The sequence below is a fragment of the Prenolepis imparis genome, unplaced genomic scaffold (genome assembly GCF_030444845.1).
Source record: "Prenolepis imparis isolate NDT839.2.m4 unplaced genomic scaffold, iyPreImpa1.0 SCAF_8, whole genome shotgun sequence".
In the NCBI taxonomy this organism is placed as follows: Eukaryota; Metazoa; Arthropoda; class Insecta; order Hymenoptera; family Formicidae; genus Prenolepis; species Prenolepis imparis.
The window spans coordinates 11,999,569-12,020,661 of NW_028141166.1; the positions used below are offsets into that span (position 1 = coordinate 11,999,569).

The 21,093-nt window shown below is 32.0% G+C and overlaps 3 protein-coding genes across 8 annotated transcripts in view; 1 reads left to right on the forward strand and 2 right to left on the reverse strand.

The window, feature by feature from the left end:
* The window catches only part of LOC145940077 (protein couch potato), a 94,966-nt gene extending 88,500 nt beyond the window's left edge, over positions 1-6,466 (reverse strand). The window contains exons 1-4 of the mRNA XM_083044918.1: positions 6,176-6,466; positions 5,358-5,633; positions 4,955-5,256; positions 4,755-4,800 (exon numbers count right to left, since the gene is read on the reverse strand). Coding sequence (XP_082901044.1) covers positions 4,755-4,796 — 42 coding nt within the window. The 5' untranslated portion in view covers positions 4,797-4,800; positions 4,955-5,256; positions 5,358-5,633; positions 6,176-6,466. The remainder of the gene's footprint in view (positions 1-4,754; positions 4,801-4,954; positions 5,257-5,357; positions 5,634-6,175) is intronic.
* A 276-nt stretch (positions 6,467-6,742) lies between these two features.
* Positions 6,743-9,610, forward strand: Mcm10 (minichromosome maintenance 10 homolog). The gene is made up of 2 exons (XM_083044254.1): positions 6,743-6,930; positions 7,277-9,610. Exon 2 carries the CDS (start codon positions 7,287-7,289, stop codon positions 9,519-9,521), a length of 2,235 nt encoding a protein of 744 aa, XP_082900380.1. The 5' UTR covers positions 6,743-6,930; positions 7,277-7,286; the 3' UTR covers positions 9,522-9,610.
* Positions 9,611-10,506: 896 nt separating this feature from the next.
* Erf1 (eukaryotic release factor 1) lies at positions 10,507-21,018 on the reverse strand. 6 transcript variants are annotated; one of them, XR_014425882.1, is made up of 12 exons: positions 20,275-21,018; positions 19,779-19,954; positions 19,395-19,522; positions 19,161-19,311; positions 18,839-19,029; positions 18,582-18,711; positions 18,261-18,481; positions 18,012-18,159; positions 17,412-17,522; positions 15,928-15,955; positions 14,783-14,799; positions 10,507-13,862 (listed from the first exon to the last, which is right to left on the reverse strand). XR_014425882.1 is itself a non-coding variant. In XM_083044264.1 (11 exons), the coding sequence occupies exons 1-9, from the start codon at positions 20,358-20,360 to the stop codon at positions 17,443-17,445; spliced, it is 1,311 nt and encodes a 436-aa protein (XP_082900390.1). In that variant the 5' UTR covers positions 20,361-21,018; the 3' UTR covers positions 10,507-13,862; positions 14,783-14,799; positions 17,412-17,442. The 6 variants fall into 6 exon arrangements, 5 of the variants coding, with proteins under 5 accessions (XP_082900390.1, XP_082900391.1, XP_082900387.1 ...); XM_083044264.1 differs by lacking the exon at positions 15,928-15,955; XM_083044265.1 differs by lacking the exons at positions 14,783-14,799; positions 15,928-15,955.
* Positions 21,019-21,093: the final 75 nt, after the last annotated feature.

The following is a 21,093-nucleotide window of genomic DNA, read 5'->3' on the forward strand; positions in this document are numbered from 1 at the left end:
ATAAAATATATAATATGTTTGATTAATTTTACTATGCAGTTTAGTAAAATTAATCAAACATATTTTATATTTTATTGTGATAGATATTATTATTTTTATTGTGATAAATATTAATCAGAAAAATTCTCATAAAATTCTTTCCATACCATATTGTTCCACGATTACCATAATTTTCATGGTAAATTCTAAGAGAAAATTCTTTCAGTGTATCTATATAAATTCTTGTTTTGTCAAATTACATACATAATATATATTCGAGATTGGTTAAAATAATAATTAATAAAAAAAGATATATACATAATAATAATAAAATTTTGATACATTTTTCTCATGTAGCTTTTTCTGTAAATCTAGATCTCTCTAGAAAATCTGCAATCTTCTATTTTAGAAATCTCGGATTTAAAAAATTTATACGATATTACACATAATGGTCTATGTAAAGATGGAATTCGTTTATATCGCGGAAGATTCTGACTCACTCGCACGCGAAAAAACTATAACTCGGGTCGATGCTTCGAGGAGCAAATCGCGAGGTGCAACGATGCATCGAAAGTAACGGCGTACTTTCTTCCGAAGCGCATCGCGTTATGTTCTCGCGGCGTGCATTCTCTCTTTACCTCTTTTTACAGAGAGGAAGAAAGAGGGGAAAAGAGAGAAAGAAAAAGAGAGCAGATGGCATGGAAGGAAGAGCGGTGCAAAGCGCATGCAGCTCCGTTCTACACGAGGAACTCTGTGACTACACGCTTTCCCCCGTAACTAACAGGTGGAAGCCGCTCGAAACGCGTAGCTTTCCTCAAGATTAGCAGGTGGAAGATGCCCATGGTCGTGTCGCAGATGATTCAGAAACAAGCCCGGGGAAAAGAGGCGGGAGAAGAACATAAAGGAAGGGGGCAGATGGACGATACGTGAGCTGTTTTTGTTCCAACTATAGTTTCAGAATTATGGGATAGCACTAGAATCCCGTTGCACGAGAATGAACAACGCGTCCACGTTGAGAGAAGAGAAAAAAATACCGCTATATCGGTCAAAACCTTTCCTTTTCTTAATGAATTGCTTAGAGAATAGTAAATATACAACACTTATTAAAGCAACGAAAAAAAATTGCAATTAACTCGAAATAAATATTTAATATTTTCTTAATTAATGAAGAATCATGATTGTCTTTCAAATTATGATATTTGACAAATTATGATATTGCAATTACACATTAAAATAGATTTGATATATATTGAAATAGCATTAGAGCATACTTCTTATGTAATATAGAAGATCTTTTCGCGAAATAGAGAATCAGTAATAAGATAATTATTAAGAATCAGTAATAAGATAATAATTATTTAATTATTTTAATTAAATTTGTGTTAAAAAATAATTGATTAAAAAATTGTCGCAAATATACTAACTGTCGTAAAAGATTCAATGGTTTTTTTATAAACCAAATATTTTGCCCTTGCCGTTTTTTCTTATCCGACATATCAATCTGACAGAATTAGATCATGGAAAAAAAAAAACATTTACATGTTAATGATACCGTTTTCTGGCGCAATTATGCAATAAAATTCATATTTCTCAGTCGTATGCAAATCGACTCAATTTCTATAAAACATCGCGGAGCAATCGTATACAGAAAAATTGTCGAGTCGCGGATTATTACTACTAAACATGTAAAGCAACATGATTGCGTGTTCTGCGTGTTCGAGTCGTACACCGTTAAACCGTAGCAAGTAGACTGTATTATTGATGGTTTATTGCTCGAATCGACCGACGAACGATGGTACCACAGGGCACCAATAAGTAGTGCATCAACACACACATGCGCCGGCCGATCGACGAAAATATGCGGAATTATTTATTCGGCGCGCGCAATTATTTCTGTATCCTTGGACGGAACTATCGCGTTTATTATTTCATGAGAAACTAGATCCAATATTGTATTAACGTCAAAGAAAGTTTCTGTGTGCAAATCTTTTCAAGTTACTTTTGCATACTGATAAAAAAATTATGCGTAGCGTGCATATATATTGTATAAGATAAAAGAAAGAAAATATTTTTGGCTTGTCTGTATATGTTTTATGTATTGTTGTCAACGTGTCATTTTAAATTTCTTGTTTAAAAAAATCATATTTTAAATAAATTTTATTTAACAGTACCTTGTCGATTTTTCAATCATTTATTTATGAGATAAATGATGAAAATATGTAATAACGTAATTAATATTTAACTATTTATTTTAGAAGTACGTTAAGTGCAATAAAGTGCAAAAAATTCTAAGAATTCGGAGAAGTATAAAGATGCAAAAAATCTATAATGATGCATTTTCATCAAGTCTAACAATAAACTATACTATGAGTATGTAATTATATATTTTATGCAGCATTTATCCACTGTTTATCGCGTAATACAGTAGAAAGTATTTTACAAGGATTAAAGCAACTTTCATAATACTAATACAACGATGGAAACGCTTAATCCTTAATAAGACTATACTCTACATATATGCTTTTAAACGCTTTTGTCACTGAATAATTATAATTTACATAAGAAGCTAAATAAAATTAATATATAGTGATTATAAAATTACATTTATTAAAAAATCATAATTAATTTTATCATCAAAATTATTATTAATCATCAATTTAATAATATTAGCTTCAAAACATTATTGTTTTATTTACGAATTTCGATTAGAATAAACTGGGAAAAATATAAAAAGAGTTTTCTTGGCGATAAATTTATATTTATAACTTTTATATAAATTTAATAAATGTCTTTAAATGCATTTCAGGCCATTAAAAATTCTTGAAATCTTTTATACTTATTGTTTCATTCTACTGCTATTTGTGAATGAATAATCTAATTTGCGCTACTTATCCTGTTCTATTCTAGTTTGACCCTATCTTTATTGAATTTTTACAAAAGAACACGAATGAGACGCAGAGGTCACGTTTCACTTTAAACGCAACATAGGTAATACTTAAAATAAAAATACTACATCTAATATCGATCCGTATGCGAAAATTGTATTGCGCCGTCAAGGGTTAATGCAGCGACCCGCGAGACTTCCGATTAAGCGTTTCCAGAACGTATTTCGATAGCCTCATAGGAGTTGCTTGCATCCTCGTCCACGAGAATTACTTGGATGCAAACTGACTGCTTGAGTTAGTCCGACTCCAACATCCAGTCTGAATATTTCATAAGGAGAGACTGGTCGATTTTCAGTACTTGTGGCAAACGCGGCCACGTTGCCGCGAAAATCGTTAGTCAGTGTGTATAAATAACAGAAGCGTGATATTTGATACAGGTGAATATTAATTAATTCAGTGGGAACGAAGAACATTAATTTTTTTCTAAAAAATGTTATACTTTTTTAAGTTTTACATTTTAAAATTGCATATGCAGCTTTTAAGAGTATAATTGTTAATGTTAATATGAAAAAAATTAAATATGTAATAATTCTTGAAATTAAATATGATATTTCTTAAAATATCTTAAAATCTCCAGCTTTAATTTTAATAACAAATTCTGTGAACAATTTGAAGTCAAATTTAAAAGATATAAAAATAATTACAAAAAGATTTATTTAAATTTAAATAAACAATAATTTGTTCATTTATTTCTACTTTTAGCAATATTATAAATATTTTTGTCTTAATATTTTAATAAAAGAGAAAATTAATTTAAAAAATGAGATGCCAGTTCAAGATTTTTCTAGAACACTTTATACATGATAATATCTAAATCCTGATTACATCATATTAAACTATAGAAAATTACGCCATTACGTATCAGTGACAATGCGATGAATCACTGATCGTGTGATGATTTGGCGACAACTTACAAATAATTTATTGCGGACAATCATTCGAGTATAACAATTGCTAAAAATTGTCGATTTCCTTTACTATTTTACTTATTCATTGGGGAAAGAATATTTTAGAATCCTTCCTTTTTCTTTCTAAAAAAAGGCATGCAAAATCGATTCTTGCAAGTATTGTTGTAGCTTTTCCGCGATGCTGATTAGTTATCTCGATTCGCGTTGTGCGTTATATTCGTAGCATCGAGAGGCTATCATCACGAGGGTTAACAGATTAACAGTTGGTTCAAAATAAAATTAAATAAAATATGTTTAATATGTTTTAAACATATGTTATAATACTTTAAACTCGATTAATATTTTTGACAATAATCAGCTGATTTCTGTCAAAAATATTAATCAAATTTAAAGTATTATAACATATTATTTACAACTTATTATTTATTTAATATTTTTAACATTATATATTATTATTTTAAAATTTAATTAACAAATTAACGCTTTATTAATATTTTTTACAGAAATCAGCTGATTAAAGCGTTAATTTGTTAATTAAATTTTAAAATAATAATATGTAAAAAATATTAAAATAGTAATATGTTGTAAATAATATATTATAATACCTTATCCGCGATTAATATTTTTTGACAGAAATCAGCTGATAACTATCAAAAATATTAATCAAATTTAAAGTATTATATTATTATTTGAAACATATTATTTTATTTTATTTTATTTTGAACAAACTGTTAAACTACTAACTCTCATGATGACAGCCTCTCAATGCTACGAATATAACGTACAATGGAATCGAAATAGTCAATAAGCATCGCGGAAAAGATGCAACAATACTTGCAAAAATGGACTTAACATATGCCTTTTTTAGAAAGGGATGTAATAATACTTTTAATGCGATCGAAATAAACAATTTCTCACTCACCGATACCTGCAATAGCGGAGTTGTAGTACACAGCACACACATGGATCTGAAAACAAAATATTCAAATTATGTATGTGTGTATATGTGTATATGTGTGTGGGGGGGATGTATGTGTGTGTACAGGGCATTTTAAAAGTCTGAAAACGGTCAAATATTGCAATGCAATTTAGAAAAAAAATGTTTTTAAATATTTTGCATACCTCACAGTTGCCTCGCTGTTGCCCGATACCTCCCCGGGCCTCCTCCTCCTCTCTGGTCCATGGTAGCACTCACGACATTCGCGAAAACACGAATAATTACGATCGCCCGACACTTTACACGGCACTCCCGACACGTGAATCGCACGTGTATTTCGCGTACATTGCGCAATGAGAAAAAACGATATATATAACCGCACGAATCAACGTCCGTTCGACACTCGAAAATCTCGTAGTCAAACTTGCCCCAATGTCGTCTGATGCCTTCCTGGACTTCTTTCTCCTCTCCTATAAGTAAACCTTACCTGTAATAACAAATAAAATACATATATATAGAGATACTTAAACAAATATAACAAAAATTATGTATTTCTTAAAAGAAATATTATATGTTCATTTTGCATACCTTACAGTTGCCCCGATGTCGCCTGATGCTTCCAGGCCTGCTCCTCCTCTCTTGGTCCATGGTAGCACTCGCGACACTCCCGAAAACACGAATAATTACGATCGCCCGATACTTTACACGGCACTCCCGACGCGACCCGTGAATCGCACGCGTGTATTTCACGTACATTGCGCAATGAGAATTAAATAACGATGCGAAAAATCGCACGAATCAACGTCCGTTCGACACTCGATAATCTCGCAGTCAAACTCGCACGCAGCTTATCAGCAATGCTGCCTGTAACAAATAAAATAAAACAAAATATTACTATTTTAATTTTTATAACATATTATTTTAAAATTTAATTAGCAAATTTTCGCTTTGTTAATATTTTTTTACAGAAATCACAGCTGATTAAAGCTGATCAATTATGATTTTACTAAAATTCTTTATATTATTATATTATTTATGACTTTTTATCATCATATCATAGATGCGAATAACATCTCTTTCATAGATCCGTAAAATGCAGTAAAATCGAAAATAGGAAAAGGTGGAAAAGTATTAAGTTAATTATACAGATTCTATATATATTATAGAACAATGAGAGAAATATATATATACGTAATACTTGACGATGATCATGCATCAATAATGTGTATTGTACTTTCGCTGCATTTGAGAATACACTACGAGAATACACTATACGAATGCTTTGAAACATCATTCTATATCCTTGTTCTACATTCCAGAAGAATAAAGATAGAACGATGTTTCGAAGCATATATTCGTAGCGCATTCTTGATCGCAGCCTTTGTCGAGGAAGCAAAGTGAGATACCTCGAAGACGATTCCGGAAAGGGTTGATCAACGCTGGCGTCTAACGGCAGTTGTACATGATGTTGAATACGTTGAATACGCAATGTCAACATCTGACGCTCTTCACGGCAGATTAGGTTAGGGTTAGGGACAGGCACTCGCGATAATTCTATGCACACGAGAGATTCACATTTAGATATAAAGAATCGACAGAAAAAAGACATAATCTATCTATACAAAGCGAATGGAACACGACTCGGCGATTTGTTGCGACACGTTCCGAAATTGAGCGCGATTGATTGAGATTGATCCTTTTATTGAGCGCGATTTAAATCTAACTGCAACACTGAGATTCTCGATATATCGAATCAATCGAAGCGGCGATAACTCGATACGCCTGTGCAACTAATCTCGCGGCGGGGTGGTTTAAAGTGATTGGTGGATAGTTTTCCGATACCAACTGCATATCGAAATTGTTGGTACTCCTTATCGCCATATCACCACGGAATAGACTCCGTCTATGTATTTTAATATATCTATGCTTCATCGTCTGCTGAAAATTGGCGGGTAAATTAGTGAACGTGTGTACATACACACATAACGTGTAAATAGCTACACATAGTATTATTGTCTCTAAATATCTAAGTAGATAATATGTGAATACTTGTGAATACGTGTAATTTAAAAACGTTTACGTGTAAATGAATTCTTAATATAGCAGCAAAGAATATTTTTATCAAATTCTTAAGTATTGTAAAGTATTATAAAAATAATAGGTTAGTCAAGCAGTCAAGCATCTGTAATCTATTGTCATAGAAGCCAAGTGATCAATCAATGATAGTTTTGAACTCTTATTGGCAAATTATTTTCCATTTCCAAGTTATATTATTATATCTATGTGTAAATATTTTTAACTATAAATTTAATAAAGCAAGATGTAACAATCGTTGATTGATCAACTATTTGTCACTGCTTTATCTCTATGGACACACAAATGTGTGTTTTCCCTAAATTGAATCTTTAACTCTAATATAAATAATAAAATAAATTTAAATATAATTTATGATTTAATCAGAGAGAGAGAGAGACTTACAGATATATTAAATATACATTTGCTTACAGGATTTAAAATATGGAGCATGAAGACAGTGATTCTGACTTGGATATCTTGAATAATCTCATATCAAATGATATTGAAGAGACAGATGTTGAAAAGAATGATATTGAACAGTCTCAGCATCCTGAAGAGCCTAAGCAGCCTGAAGAATCTAAATCACTTGAACCAAAAAAAACTTTAACAGAATTGCAGTTTAACTTCTTAGATTTTAAATCATGTAATGTAAATAATGAGGATAAACCAATTCATGAGAAAGTTACCGCTGAATCTTACGATGACAAGCTTGATTCTTCAGACGATGAAGACAGACGTTATTTTGAGGAACAAAAGTATTCTAATTATGGACGTGAGATAAAGCAGCTATTAAAAGAGCACTCTTCTCCGAAGACTGAACAACCTGCAACAAAATTACAGCACAATAATATTTTTAATAATAATAAAAGTAAGTCTTTTGATCTCAATAATACTATAAAGGGTAACAATAACAATAGTACTGCAAAGGATGTATATAGTGATCCCTTTTTTGGAATAAGAATAATTAGTCCTCTCATATCCTCTGCTGAATTAAAAGAACGTATGAAGGACAAAATAGCTGTAACAATATCAAGAGTAAAGACTCACATTATTTCTGATAATATACATAATGATTGGGTAATCGCCGGTGTATTAATCAACAAGTCAGCCACAAAAACATCGCAGAAGGGAACTTCTTACTGCATCTGGAAAATAAGCGATTTGTCCGACGATTTAAAGACTGTATCCATCTTTCTATTTAGTAATGCCTACAAGCAACTATGGAAAACAATCACTGGCAGTGTGATAGGTATCCTCAATCCGAACGTGCTTGAGAGTAAGGACAATATCGACCAGGCAACATTATCGATCGACAATCCTCAGAAGCTGATGATTCTTGGTAGATCCAAGGATATGGGCAAGTGCAAGTCGATCAAGAAGAACGGTGATCCTTGCACTGCAATTGTAAACATAAGTCGATGCGAGTACTGTGTCTATCACGTTAAACAGGAATATAAGAAATGTTCACGACGAGCAGATCTACAGTCGAGCAATAACGCATATGGATTCACCGGGGATGCGTTAAAACGTATGAACAACAAGCAAACTGGTACACGAAAGCCTTACAACGGCTTGGCGCCGTTCGTACCAGTACTGGCCAAACGCAATGAGGAATTATACGAAAAGGACCGCGCGCGTCTGGAATTACTATCCGAGGCCACTTCGAGCAATGGTATTAAAAAAACGAAAAATGATTCGAAATTAGAGGTCAATGCTGTGGATACTAAGAAGAAGGAAATGACTGTGGAGCTGACCAACAAACAGTCGAGAAGAGATTTCGAGCGACTCAATAAATTGAGAGGCTGGCAACCCTCGAAGCAAGTAATAGTGCAATCGACGTCCAATGGACCAGTTCTATGCTCCAGTCCGGCGCCATCAAAAGAAAATAATTATGCGTCAAGCAAACCTAAAGACAATCATGTAGATAATAAGATGAATTTTTTTACCTCTCCGTCTTTAAACCCGCGACTGGGAGCGGGATGTAATCAAGGTACGATAGATTTCTCCGAGCCCATCACCAAGCAACAAATTCATACAGCCAAGATAAACGCGATCAAGTGGGTACAGCAGCACGGGAAAATCAAATCAAAGGATCCCAATCAGATACGTTCGAAAGAGAAGCTGTATAAAAACGTAAAACGTCAGAGAGAGAATGATGAGCAGGAAGAACAGAGTGCGAAAAAGATAAACATAAATGAGAAATTCAAAGAGATGCTAGAAGCCAAGTCCTCGCATACAGATCTGATCGAGAAATCCTACGACGAAGAAAAGGAGAAATACTTTGACAAATTAGAATTGAAAGAAAAGATGGAAGAAAAGATGATGAGCACTTACAAGGTCAATTGCAAAGCCGTGAAGTGTGCAATATGTAAATACACGGCCTTCTCAGCATCGGACATGTGCAAGGAACAGAAACATCCGTTGCGCGTGATTGACGCTATCAAGAGGTTCTTCAAGTGCGCCGATTGCAGCAACCGGACTGTCAGTCTAAATCGTATGCCGTCACACAGCTGCAACAAGTGCGGCAGCTCGAGTTGGACCAGGGCGGCAATGATGGATGAGAGAAAGACCGTAATCGCCACAGAGACTCTGTCCATACGCGGCGCCGAGGAGAAGTTCCTGGGTTCGATCGTGAAAGACGCCAATCTCAACCTTCTCGTCCCGGATGAAGATTAGTAAATTCGATTACCGCTAATAGTCTTGTTAAATTAGTAAATCGTAAGTATCTGTAACATGTAAAAAAAGAATAAGACGATTGCTCAAAATGTAAACTGATAGTGTACGTTTTACATACACTAGCGATGAAATATTTGTATAAAACATAGAAACTCAAATGACGGAATTATGCTACGATATCATTGCCAAGATATATTAATTTATATAAATTATTATTTTTTAAATATTTGTATTATGTGGTAAAAAAAATAGAAAATTTTAAGATCACAAATTTACTGTCTGAATCGAACGATCAATTATCATCGGCTAAAATTAATTAGAGCGACACAAATCTTGTTTACCGCGCGCGATTGATTATACTTACTACTATATATTTTATCTTAGAATCTACAAATGCAAAACATTTGATATCCTTTTGTTTATTGTCAGTATTATCAATTTTCTTCTTTTTTTTTTTTTTTTTACTTTATGAAAAATGTACAAATATAAAGAAATCCTAAGAGTGTATCTCTTGCACATTTCCGAAATGAAATACATCGAATTCTCTCCGTCCGAAATATACACAGCGAGCAGAAACGTTTTGATATACAACCAGGTACAACAATCGTATAAAAAACATTGTCATCTCGATTACGTTCTTCACTAAATTACGTTTGAGGTTTATGTTTAGGCTGAGGAGAATTATTTCCGTTCCCGTTCGATAGAGCTTTCTCATACGAAGGTACCTTTTCTTTTTTCGCGATAAAAGTACTCCGCGTTCCTTTCCTTCATACAAGAAAGATACGAACTATGTAAAAAGATAAACAGATAATCAGCAAATTTCTAAATATGAAGAACTGTAATTGGGGTCCGAAAGCATCGCATTGACATAAGTTACCAGATCAATATTATACAACATGCAATAATGCATTTGAAAATAATCTGAGTTGGATTTTCCGCAACGTGTTATGTCAATATAATAACTCCGGACATTAATAACTATCTGTTTGTATGAGAAACATAGATTGTATTTTTTCACTCATGTACTGTTTAATATCCTATGGTTGTCCACAATTCTATTCGGCATTGTATATTACGATGACATGTTACTCTCTTCCTTGTATATAAAACTTCGAGTAAAATATGCGTGAGAAAAGGAAGATTAGAAATAATGGTTATTCGATAAATTTCGTAGTATTACTTACAAATAAGATTATAATTATTCTTCCAAAAATTTTATCATTTTTTTAATATGTAATAACTAATAACCGATTTATCATAGCTGTCTCTCATATCTATACATATATAATTGTAAATTCCCCAAAAAAGCGAGCCGAAAAATGATTAAATTAATAAAATATATCATAATTACATAAATAAATAAACAATTTTCATATATATACATAACAAGAGTTATATTAATAAACTAGTTATATACTGTTTTCTTTAAAAAAAAAAAAAACGATCTTTTTTCTATCATTATTTCACATTAATACATGTATACGCGCATATACATGTATATGGAATGTTTTTAGATTCATTATTTCAATCTTCCTCTTTATCACCTGACAGAGCATAGATCTCACAGGAAATGAGCAGTAATACTATCGAAAATTTCTTTTCCGGTTCTTAGGTAATAATTCCATACCATTAATGCTTGTAATCCAAAAACAGACTTTACTTTAAGATAGCGCAAATTCAACGTGATACATATACGAAAACGTGAAGTATTATAATAAAATAATATCCATGATATAGAATTGGACTGATTAAAAAACTTTACGACTACATTCTTGTATTGCTGTCGGATACGAAAGCTAATCAAGTATCAAGGAAACAACTAGCTTCGATTAAAGAGCGTATTTCACTGACAAAACACGTGGAAACAAAATAATCAATGACGAATATATTGTTAGCAGATTACAATTAGGCTTGCAAGAGATCAGAAGGGCAAACCATAATCTAAGTAATCGATTCGATTATTAAAGCAACGCGTGGACGACATTTCAATGTACCTTTACGTTAAGATAAAGATTACAAGACTTTCTCTGCTCTCTTTCTGTTTCTTGCTCTCATTTTCTCTTCACTCTCTCTTTCTCTCTCTCGCTCACTTTCAATCATTAATATTTATCGAGCTCTTAATTTACTATCTTGCATACTTAAATCGGATATTCTGCCTAAGCAGAAACGTAGTCGCGCGCACCAATGTATAGAAATAAATAACTATCTAGACTCCTAATGAGATGTTTACATATAAAAATTTGAAGAAACGTTAAGCCGGTAATTAACATCTGGGTGTCTTGAGAGACAATACACAGATACAAATTCGAACCATCGCGCCACTCTGAAATTCGTTGTGCACATATCGCAAAAATTGGATCTCTCTCGAACGTTCCACTTTGATGAAGTTCTCTTTTGCGCCTGTTTTTTGTCTCTATGCAAGGTGTACATCAGAATGATATCGCAAATGTAATGTAAATACATCATTAACGATACACTTTTTTTTCGTCGAGAGACTCTCACAATATTCGAGACTCTTCAAAAAATCCTTCCTTGCTTTCCATACAATATTCTTTCATAAAGGATACTTCACCAAAATTGCACGTTACATTCTTTCCACATTTATACATACATAGCGTCGTTAATTACAAAGGCATCGTACGAATAAGCGAATTAAATTAACATTTGTTAAAATAAATTTCGTAATATATCTCCAATTTAACTGCCATTTAAATATTGCGGGGAAATATCTTTTCCTTTTTACTGAGGTGCATTACTATAACAATGAAAAAAGTTACTTCAATATATTTTTTGCGAAGCGTTTCTTATGTACAATTGTGTGAATGTACAAAAATCTAAGAGCCAATAGCCAGCAACGGAGCGATTGTAGGATTGCGAGGAATTGTCTGTCCTTATGTTTACAAGTGTTATATCACTGCATAAGACGGAAATACTTCATTTACTCCGTGGATCGTGTACGCGACCTCAACTTATGTCTAAGGCAACTGTGCCGTTTTTTTTTTTTTTTTTAAATTGACATCTATTTACAGAACTCTTCTCGTGTTATATCGTTATATGAATTTTTCAAATCGGTGTAGAATATACGCAATTGTATGTTTATAATAATCAGTTTATTACAGCTCTTCTTCCAGGATTGTATCTGAACAAAAATAATGCTATGTAGCCGCTCTGCTATGTAGTTCAAATACTCATTTCTCGTAAAATCTATGATAAGATGACAAACATCAATTTAATATAAAATTACAACCGGATCATTACATATTATACAACAAACGTATTCGGCACTGTAGAGCATGTAGTGTAGTTATTTAAACGAATCTCTGTGTGTGAATAATTAAAGATCATAAATCGTAATAAAAGATGGTGAATGTTATGAGAGTAGGCAGGTATTAAGCTGGCTTAATTAAGTGTCGCAGTCTTCGAATCGCCTTTTCTTTCATAGACATGAATTATATCAGCTTTTCTCTTTTATGCATCGATTTTTACGATCTGTTTGATAATCTGTAAATTCTAGACAATAATTTCGTGATGATATCGTATATACTGCACTGTATGATATAATTTTGAGACATGCCCGTCTATGCTTCTTTCTTGGGACAGTATGTAAAAGAGAACATACGCTCATGTCCCTCCAACTTTCTCCAAAGCTAAAATAACTAACTGACTTTGACTCTAACTGCTCGCACAAAACCATCTCACAAGAGGCTATACTTCAATTTTAACATATATTTTGTAAATTCTTATTTATTATTTTATTATTTATTTTTTTATTTGCTTTGTCCAATAAATTTTATATTTTTGACATCATAATTACGACTTCTTCTTCTACAAGTTATTTAACCACATGATTCAAGTCAATTTTCTCTGGACCACATATGATATGACTTAACATTTTACATACACGACCTGATTTTAAACTTGACCAGCATAGTTTATTGATCAGCACAGTTCTCAAAGTGACTGACATGGACAAGTAGAAAGAAATGTGTCATCGACTTTCGGCATAGATTTGCAATAGATCAGGTTTTTCTCTTAAACACATAGCCTCTCGTGACTCCATCCTTTTTTTATCTTATCATAGCATATTAAGAGCCTAAATTTTTGTTTTGAAGAAGCACAAGTAAGTGCGGAAACATTTCAAATATTGTTTATTGTTAACACTATTGTAATTTCAAAATAAATAAAAACCCAATTATTGCTCATCGAAGCCTTTTAATGATTTTATTTAAAATAACTAAATATTAGTTGAGTCATGGACTTAGTAATCGTCCAAATCAAAGCTATCGATTTCGATGTCATCCAACTGCATACTTTGAAAGTCCACCTTGTACCGCAAGATACCTGAAAAATACATATTTTAAGAAATACATGCTAAATCAACATGCTAAAACAACTATTTCTCGTTTAAAGATTTCCTTTGCTAAAACAAAATATAAGTTTACTTTTATATTTTCATATGCGTAAACTCATTATTATTGATTAAACTGATAGCAAAAAACAACTGAAATATCGAAATAAAACAATAAAAACAATAAATAAGCAAATATATATAAGAATAAATCATTAAAAATATACAATTTACAACCTAATGTCTACGGCAATCTGCTAAATTATATAAAATTAAATCAAATTGACATTTTATTAACAATACTTTCCTTAGTAGGAAGTGTACCTAATACTTGTTGCATTTGTATAATATAATAAAACATTAGAATTTTTATAAGACATGTATCAAACTTAGAGGAAGCAAATAGAAAAAAACTATAATTCAAAGAAAGCACTATTCATAGACAAGAAAAACAAATCATGTGATTAGTTGAACATTTTATTATGAAATTAAAAATTATATCATTATGAAAGTGTAAATTAATATTATGTATTATATTATGTATATTATACATATTTTGTGAATTAATATTATATATAAATATATAAAACATTATACGTTTTAGTATGATTATAATGACATAATTAAAAAAGTAATCAATGAAAGTTTATAATCTCGTATTAATAAATTTGTCAATACTTGAATAAATATTAATAAGACAAAAAAAACTATGCATATGTGTGTGTGTGTGTGTGTGTAAGAGAAACTATATATGTATTATAAAATTATTATAAATATAAAAATATTAAAGAATTAACCAAATATCGATAAATATATAAAAGAAAACATCACTTATTGTCTATATTATGATTGTATATCGATAATATTAATTTTTAATCTTTATTATATAATTTATAAAAAACAGATGTTGTACCTTTCCCAATATGCAAGCTAATAGAAATAAAATGCCGATTAGTATTTGAAGATATTAAATATTTTTAAATTGTTTTTAAAACACAAACTATTTTAAGCAACTGCTATATATGAAAGAGTCATAAATATTTATAGACATCACATATATAAATACATACTAATGTTTATTATCAGAGATAACAGTTATATCCCATATACATGGAAACTTTCATATATTTGCATGTAATTTTTGATATATTTTTTATTTAGTTTTATTGAATATATTATCTGTGATAATAAACTTAGCCTTTATACAGCTCTTATTATTTAACATGCAGGTATAATCATTGAAAATGTCTATTGAATTGATTATACATTAAATTATGGTTCTCTATTTTACATAGTATATAGACATGGATAAAGCGTACATCGGTATAAAAATATATCTAGTTGTAATATAAAATTTTAATATAGCATGTAGCACATCTCTTATATAAACTATACTGATCTTAATTCCTATCAATATTACTTCAATTATTCATATTACAATAAAATTTTATAATAAATATTTTGATATTTATGAAAATGGCAATACCAAATTAAACAAAATTTCTAAATAGAAAATTGAGATAATTAGTGTAATAATCTTTTCGTGTTAAAAAAGAATACATTATTTTCATATTTATAAATTAAGTTGTCTCTTTTTATTACTAGAGTAAATGTAATAACTTTTAAAATGACATATATTAAACACTAAAATTGACTTCGAATTATTAAATTCATACTTGAAAATAGTACATAGAGATTGAAGTGCATAATATATTAAAGAGATACACATGCGCTTATTACATTTAATGCCACAACTATTAATGTATAGTCCAGTCTATACAACAGATATACGTCTATAGCATAATTATAAAAGTACATTCTAGCAAAATGTTCAAATACTGTATAGAAAAATGGCAGAAAAAATGTAATTAAGAAAATATCAGATTCGTATCAAATGCATAATACAGAATCTTACTTGTGTGAAGGAATAGATAATGAATATTATAAAAAATATCGTGCAAACCAAAATGTTTAAACATATACTATAATATATATTATCATGTAGTAAAAGAAAATATAATGATTTGGTAGTTGAAAATCAGATATATATATACGCACACTGTATGTGTTTCCATTCAGTGAAACTCTTATGTAACACATATACTTAGTGAGTGAAGATAGAAGAATTAGAATTATTAATTATCAATTAATATACAAGTATGTAAGATGCTGTATATTCAAAAAGTCATCTTGGTCAGTGAGATGATCGATATTTTTAAGATCGGACAATATACAATGAGCAGTTATATTTTTAGTAATGATAATGAAACTTGTGTCATCGTTGGCTGAGAAGCTCACATTGACATTTAGAAGCGTTATTAATCAGTTTATTTATAACATTCCTGTGTGCGACCTTTCGTTCGCAACGAATTTTCGAATGTATACGATGTTACCGTATATTTTTATATTTTTTGTTGTTCAAAGATGAGATGTGTTAAACGAAATATGAAAGAATATCGCTATATATTTGATATCAAGCAGATATTATCTTTCCATTGAATCAATCACTGTGTATTGCGTTTACTTCTCCAATTATAAGACTAACAATGTACAGATCTAATGATACAGCATAAAAATAGGATCGAGGAACTGGAAGGTTTCAACTCACCCCGTATATAAACATAGAGTTATTCGTAAATATATATGCATATGTGTGTGTATGTATGTATGTATACACACACACACACACACACATATACACAACACAAACATTAGATTTTCTTTATTTGCATTTACTACCAAGAAAGAAAGAAAAAAACAACAAATGTGTTCTCAGGCTTCTTTTTTATTCGTGAAAATAATAAATATTATACCCTTGATAAACATAAACTAAAAACATCTATTATCATCACATTCAAAATTATTTGGAAAGAGACATTTATATGCATATATATACTACAGATCTGCACAAAAAAAGAACCAAACTATTTAGTGAGAAACCCAATGGAAGAAACTGAATTTTTCTTGGACAAATTTATCTTTACATTTTAATTATCACTAAAAGCAGACTACAACTCACACACACACACACATATATATATATATATATATATATATGTATATATGTAATTGTAAATATTTTTCCATATTATCGAACAATGTATGTAATTTTTTATATATATCTTATAAACTTATATACTATCTAAACTTATATAATAAATTATAAGAGGCTAAATTTTAAATATAAAAAGTTAAATTTTCTTGTGTAGATAGTATGTTATTAATGAGAAACGATATATACGTTATGAAAAAGAGAATAATAAGCATTTTTTTCAGGTATAAAGCTAGATTATATAAGTAGAAATAACGTCTTTAACAAGACATTTGACTAATTATATGCATTTGGAGATCTATATCAGTAGATACTCCATTCATTTGAATTTTATTAAATCATTTACATTTATATCATCAACTACTTATAATGCAGGAGATAAATAAATTGGAAATAGATGAACAAATGATAAATTTGTCCAACTTTGCAAATAACATGTTCTATGATACACGAGATGTAAATGAACGCACGCAAGCAGAGAAAGAGCTACCTGGTCGATTCTGAGTAATTCACGGATGAAATTAGTAATCATCGAGGTCAACATCATCAAGAGGCTCATCAGCCTGCAGTGACTGGAAATCAACTTTGTAGCGGAGGATTCCTATGCACCAACATATATACTCCACAATTAATATCAGTTTGATGAAACTTACTTTCCATGCAAACATAATCTTTGCTCGTGTCTAACGACGTAATTTTAACGACTTAACGTTAATTTTTATCGACTTTCGAGGATATTATGCCCAAACAACACAACTACACCATGACTTGTCAATTTATGAAGTTTCACAGTAAGTCAAATGCGCAAATTGCACAAGAGAAAGCCTAGCATTTAGACAATATTATTTCGAACGTTTCGAAAGAATATATAAGTATAATGTTTTTAATACTTTTTAGTTAAAAATTTTTTTTTTACTATTATTTTTATTTTCCTTAATCGCTTTTTACCTCACGCACTTTAATTTCTTGGAACCACTTATAGTGTATATATGTATATATTTTTTTACAGTACATGAGAGAAGTATATGTAGGTATCTGTCTCATGAAATTCCAAATGATGATAATAAGTATATATATAAAAGAGACTTACCTCCAATTCCACCAAATCCTCTGACAAATTGGGATCCTTCCTGCGATTTGTCGGTGATAATTTCCAAGGTAGCACCAAAACTCTTGTAATTGTTTGCAAGCCATTCAAGCAATGGTTGACATTCTACAAGTTCCAATTCTACCCCGCTCTATGAAAATAAAAGCAAAAAATATAAATACTTTATTTTAAAAAAAGATTGAAAAATAATTAAAAAATATATTCCTATCTTAGCAATATTTGAATATTTACCTCCTTATCTGTGAAGTGAGTCTTATCCTTTTCTTGTTCTGGCGTTAGATGCAATACTTTCTCTTCCGCGTTTGTATGGTTTTTCAAAACATATCGTTGAATATCTAAATTCTCCCAACATATTAGAGTTTCGACACTACCTAATTCTAAGGCTCTCAACGTGTCTTCTACACCGAAACAGTACTTGCCAGTTTCTTGAGAAATTTCATCAAAGTAACGACCTAATTAAAAAAGAAATTAGTAATAATACATCATTAAAAAAAAATATATTATTATATCCATTATTAAATATAATTAGTATATGTACATAAATATTTTTACCAATTAATTTTTTCTCTTGGATAAATTTCACATTTTGCAAAGATTCGGCTGCTAATTCAATGGCCTGGTTAAAACCATTTTCGCCACCATATGATACATCTACCAATTTTATAACTTTAGCTTGCAATCTCTGAAAAAATCATGTGTTATTATTTAAAAAAACAATTCCTCCTTTTATCTTGCTACATATATAAACACAAAAAATACAATAATAAAATAATTTAAAATAACAAATTAATAAAAACAAAATTACTTACGGGATCAAACATATCAGATTGACTAAGTTCGGTCTTGAAATCGGCACTACCCGCGAGAATCAATCCAGCGATATTAGGTTTATCGTTGGTGATATATAATTGAGTAGCGACTTCAGCTACTTTTCGAACATAATTATGCCGCTTTTCCATACGTAATCGGGCAAAACGCAGCGCAGACTGACCACCTCTGCCTAAAATTAATAATTTTTACAACACCTGGCATATCTGATCTATTTTGTAATGAGTTTTAAAGAATTAATTATGAGAACAAATGATTTTAATATTTTCTTTTTCAATGTTTGAATACATCATACATACGTACCATGCTTCTTGGGAAGATCGACTGTAAATTTATGTAATACCTCACGCGTATTGCCTTGCAGCGTGCCAAACAATGCTCCATTACCATCCATAACAATAAAACCAAATTTGTTATCGTCAGCAAGTAATGCCGTGAGCGCTTCTGTATGAAACTGCAAAATGCAATATAACTTATGCAAAAATCATACATAAATATAGCAGAACACATGTGCAAATATGAGAATATATAACATACCTTATTATCACAAAGATATAAAGAAGTATTAATAGGCTTGAAAGGTTCAAAATCGATGTTGACTTTCTTTTCTTTCCCTTCTTCTGTTACGATAGTTCCACAATAAATTACCAGGCCATTTGGAGGCACTGAAAAATATATTAATATCAATATAATTATACAGTTATACAAATAATTATACAAGTTATACAAATTATGATTAATGGTCATAAATTGGACACAATAGTAAACAACTTAAATGTAACATATTTCCCAACACATTTAGAAATATTTAAATATATTGCATTCGTGTATAAAATTAAATTCTATATACTCTGTTGTATTAGTAAATAAATTAGTTTTAACTATTCGAAAAATTTTAATATAAATAAAAAGTATAATTACCTTTAGTATATAGCTTTAGCCTATGCTGTACTGATGTGATTGCACCCAAAACGGATAATCTATTTACACGTGACTTAATATTCGATGCTGTGCCAAATTCATCCGCCAGCATCTTGCTTACTCTCGATATTTGGTCCTTTGGAGGTATGATTAATGAAATCATACTCGTACCATTCCTGCAAAGACACATATCTTTTACACAATATTTAAAAGCGCTGCTAAATATCACTAAAAGATTGTTACGGAGAAATCTGCTTATGTAAACCCCCCATTGCTCTAATTACACGAGACTTGCATATTTTTTTCCACAACAAAAAAAATGTTGACAAATCTAATATAAAGGCTAACACCTGTCGATTGCGATAAAAGTGCGGTCTTTAAACACGGCTGACGGTGAAACGAGCACATGCTCCGCGAAGCCATATGTCAGGATGGCCCGCGAGGCGGTAACAGCTGACAGCGCGAAGCGCGCCAACGTTGGCGCCGACCTACTTACCCCCTGGCCATCTCGAGGCTCTTTATGAGCTTCTTGATCTTCCAGATCTCGACATTGCGATCGGCGGATGTCTCCTCGTTCGACATCGCTGCTGGCGTGCGTGGGGACGCGTGGTCGCGGGTTACAACGTGCTCCGATGCTGGGGGGATTTATCACTCTAGCTCGTCCGTTGGATGGACGACGACGACGGCGACGACGATGTCGGTGACGAGCGGGCAATGTGGCCCGCGCGTCGACGAAGCCGGAAATACCGTGTGTGACGGCGGGTTTCTCTCTCTCTTTCTTTCTCTCTACGAAAATCACACGAAGAACGGAAGATTATCGATAGCTAGAGGAGATACCGCACCGATCCAGTTCGCACCGGATTATATCAACCACGGCGAAACGTGGTGGCTCAACGCAGGGGCGGCCGCCCGTTCATTATTTTCTCTCCGCCCAATGTCTCGCGCGCGCGGGCATTAAAGCGTTTAAGCACGCGCTGTGTTAGAAACGGCCACCTTCGCACGCGGCCCGTTCCTTTTTGTTCTCACTCACTTTTCGGGGAGATCGTTACACGAGTTGCGAATATATGTAGGTGCGCCGATGCGGATGACGATGGTGCGGGGCGGGATGGTGATGGAGGGCTCTCTCCTTCAACGGCGACAGAGCGAGTACCACGCGAGCCTCCGTATGCACACGTCGGCCATGCGATGGCACAGCGGAAACGTCAGTGGACCACGGTGGACGTGCCGCCTCACCACGAGACAAAATGGGAAGCACAAAAAGACCTCGAGGCCGCCCAGTCGCGCACACGAGCGTAACTCAGGCCGCAGGTCGCGT

What these genes read in the sequence shown, in the direction of transcription:
- Erf1 (XM_083044261.1), bottom strand. Translation starts at nt 20,360, where the DNA reads ATGTCGAACGAGGAGACATCCGCCGATCGCAATGTCGAGATCTGGAAG. An exon ending in CCAAGAGAAAAAATTAATTG is followed by an intron (nt 18,482 to 18,581) that starts GTAAAAATATTT and finishes TTTTTTAATTAG; the next exon opens with GTCGTTACTTTGATGAAATT. An exon ending in AGGATTTGGTGGAATTGGAG is followed by an intron (nt 13,863 to 18,011) that starts GTAAGTCTCTTT and finishes TGTATTTTTCAG; the next exon opens with GTATCTTGCGGTACAAGGTG.
- Mcm10 (XM_083044254.1), top strand. Translation starts at nt 7,287, where the DNA reads ATGGAGCATGAAGACAGTGATTCTGACTTGGATATCTTGAATAATCTC.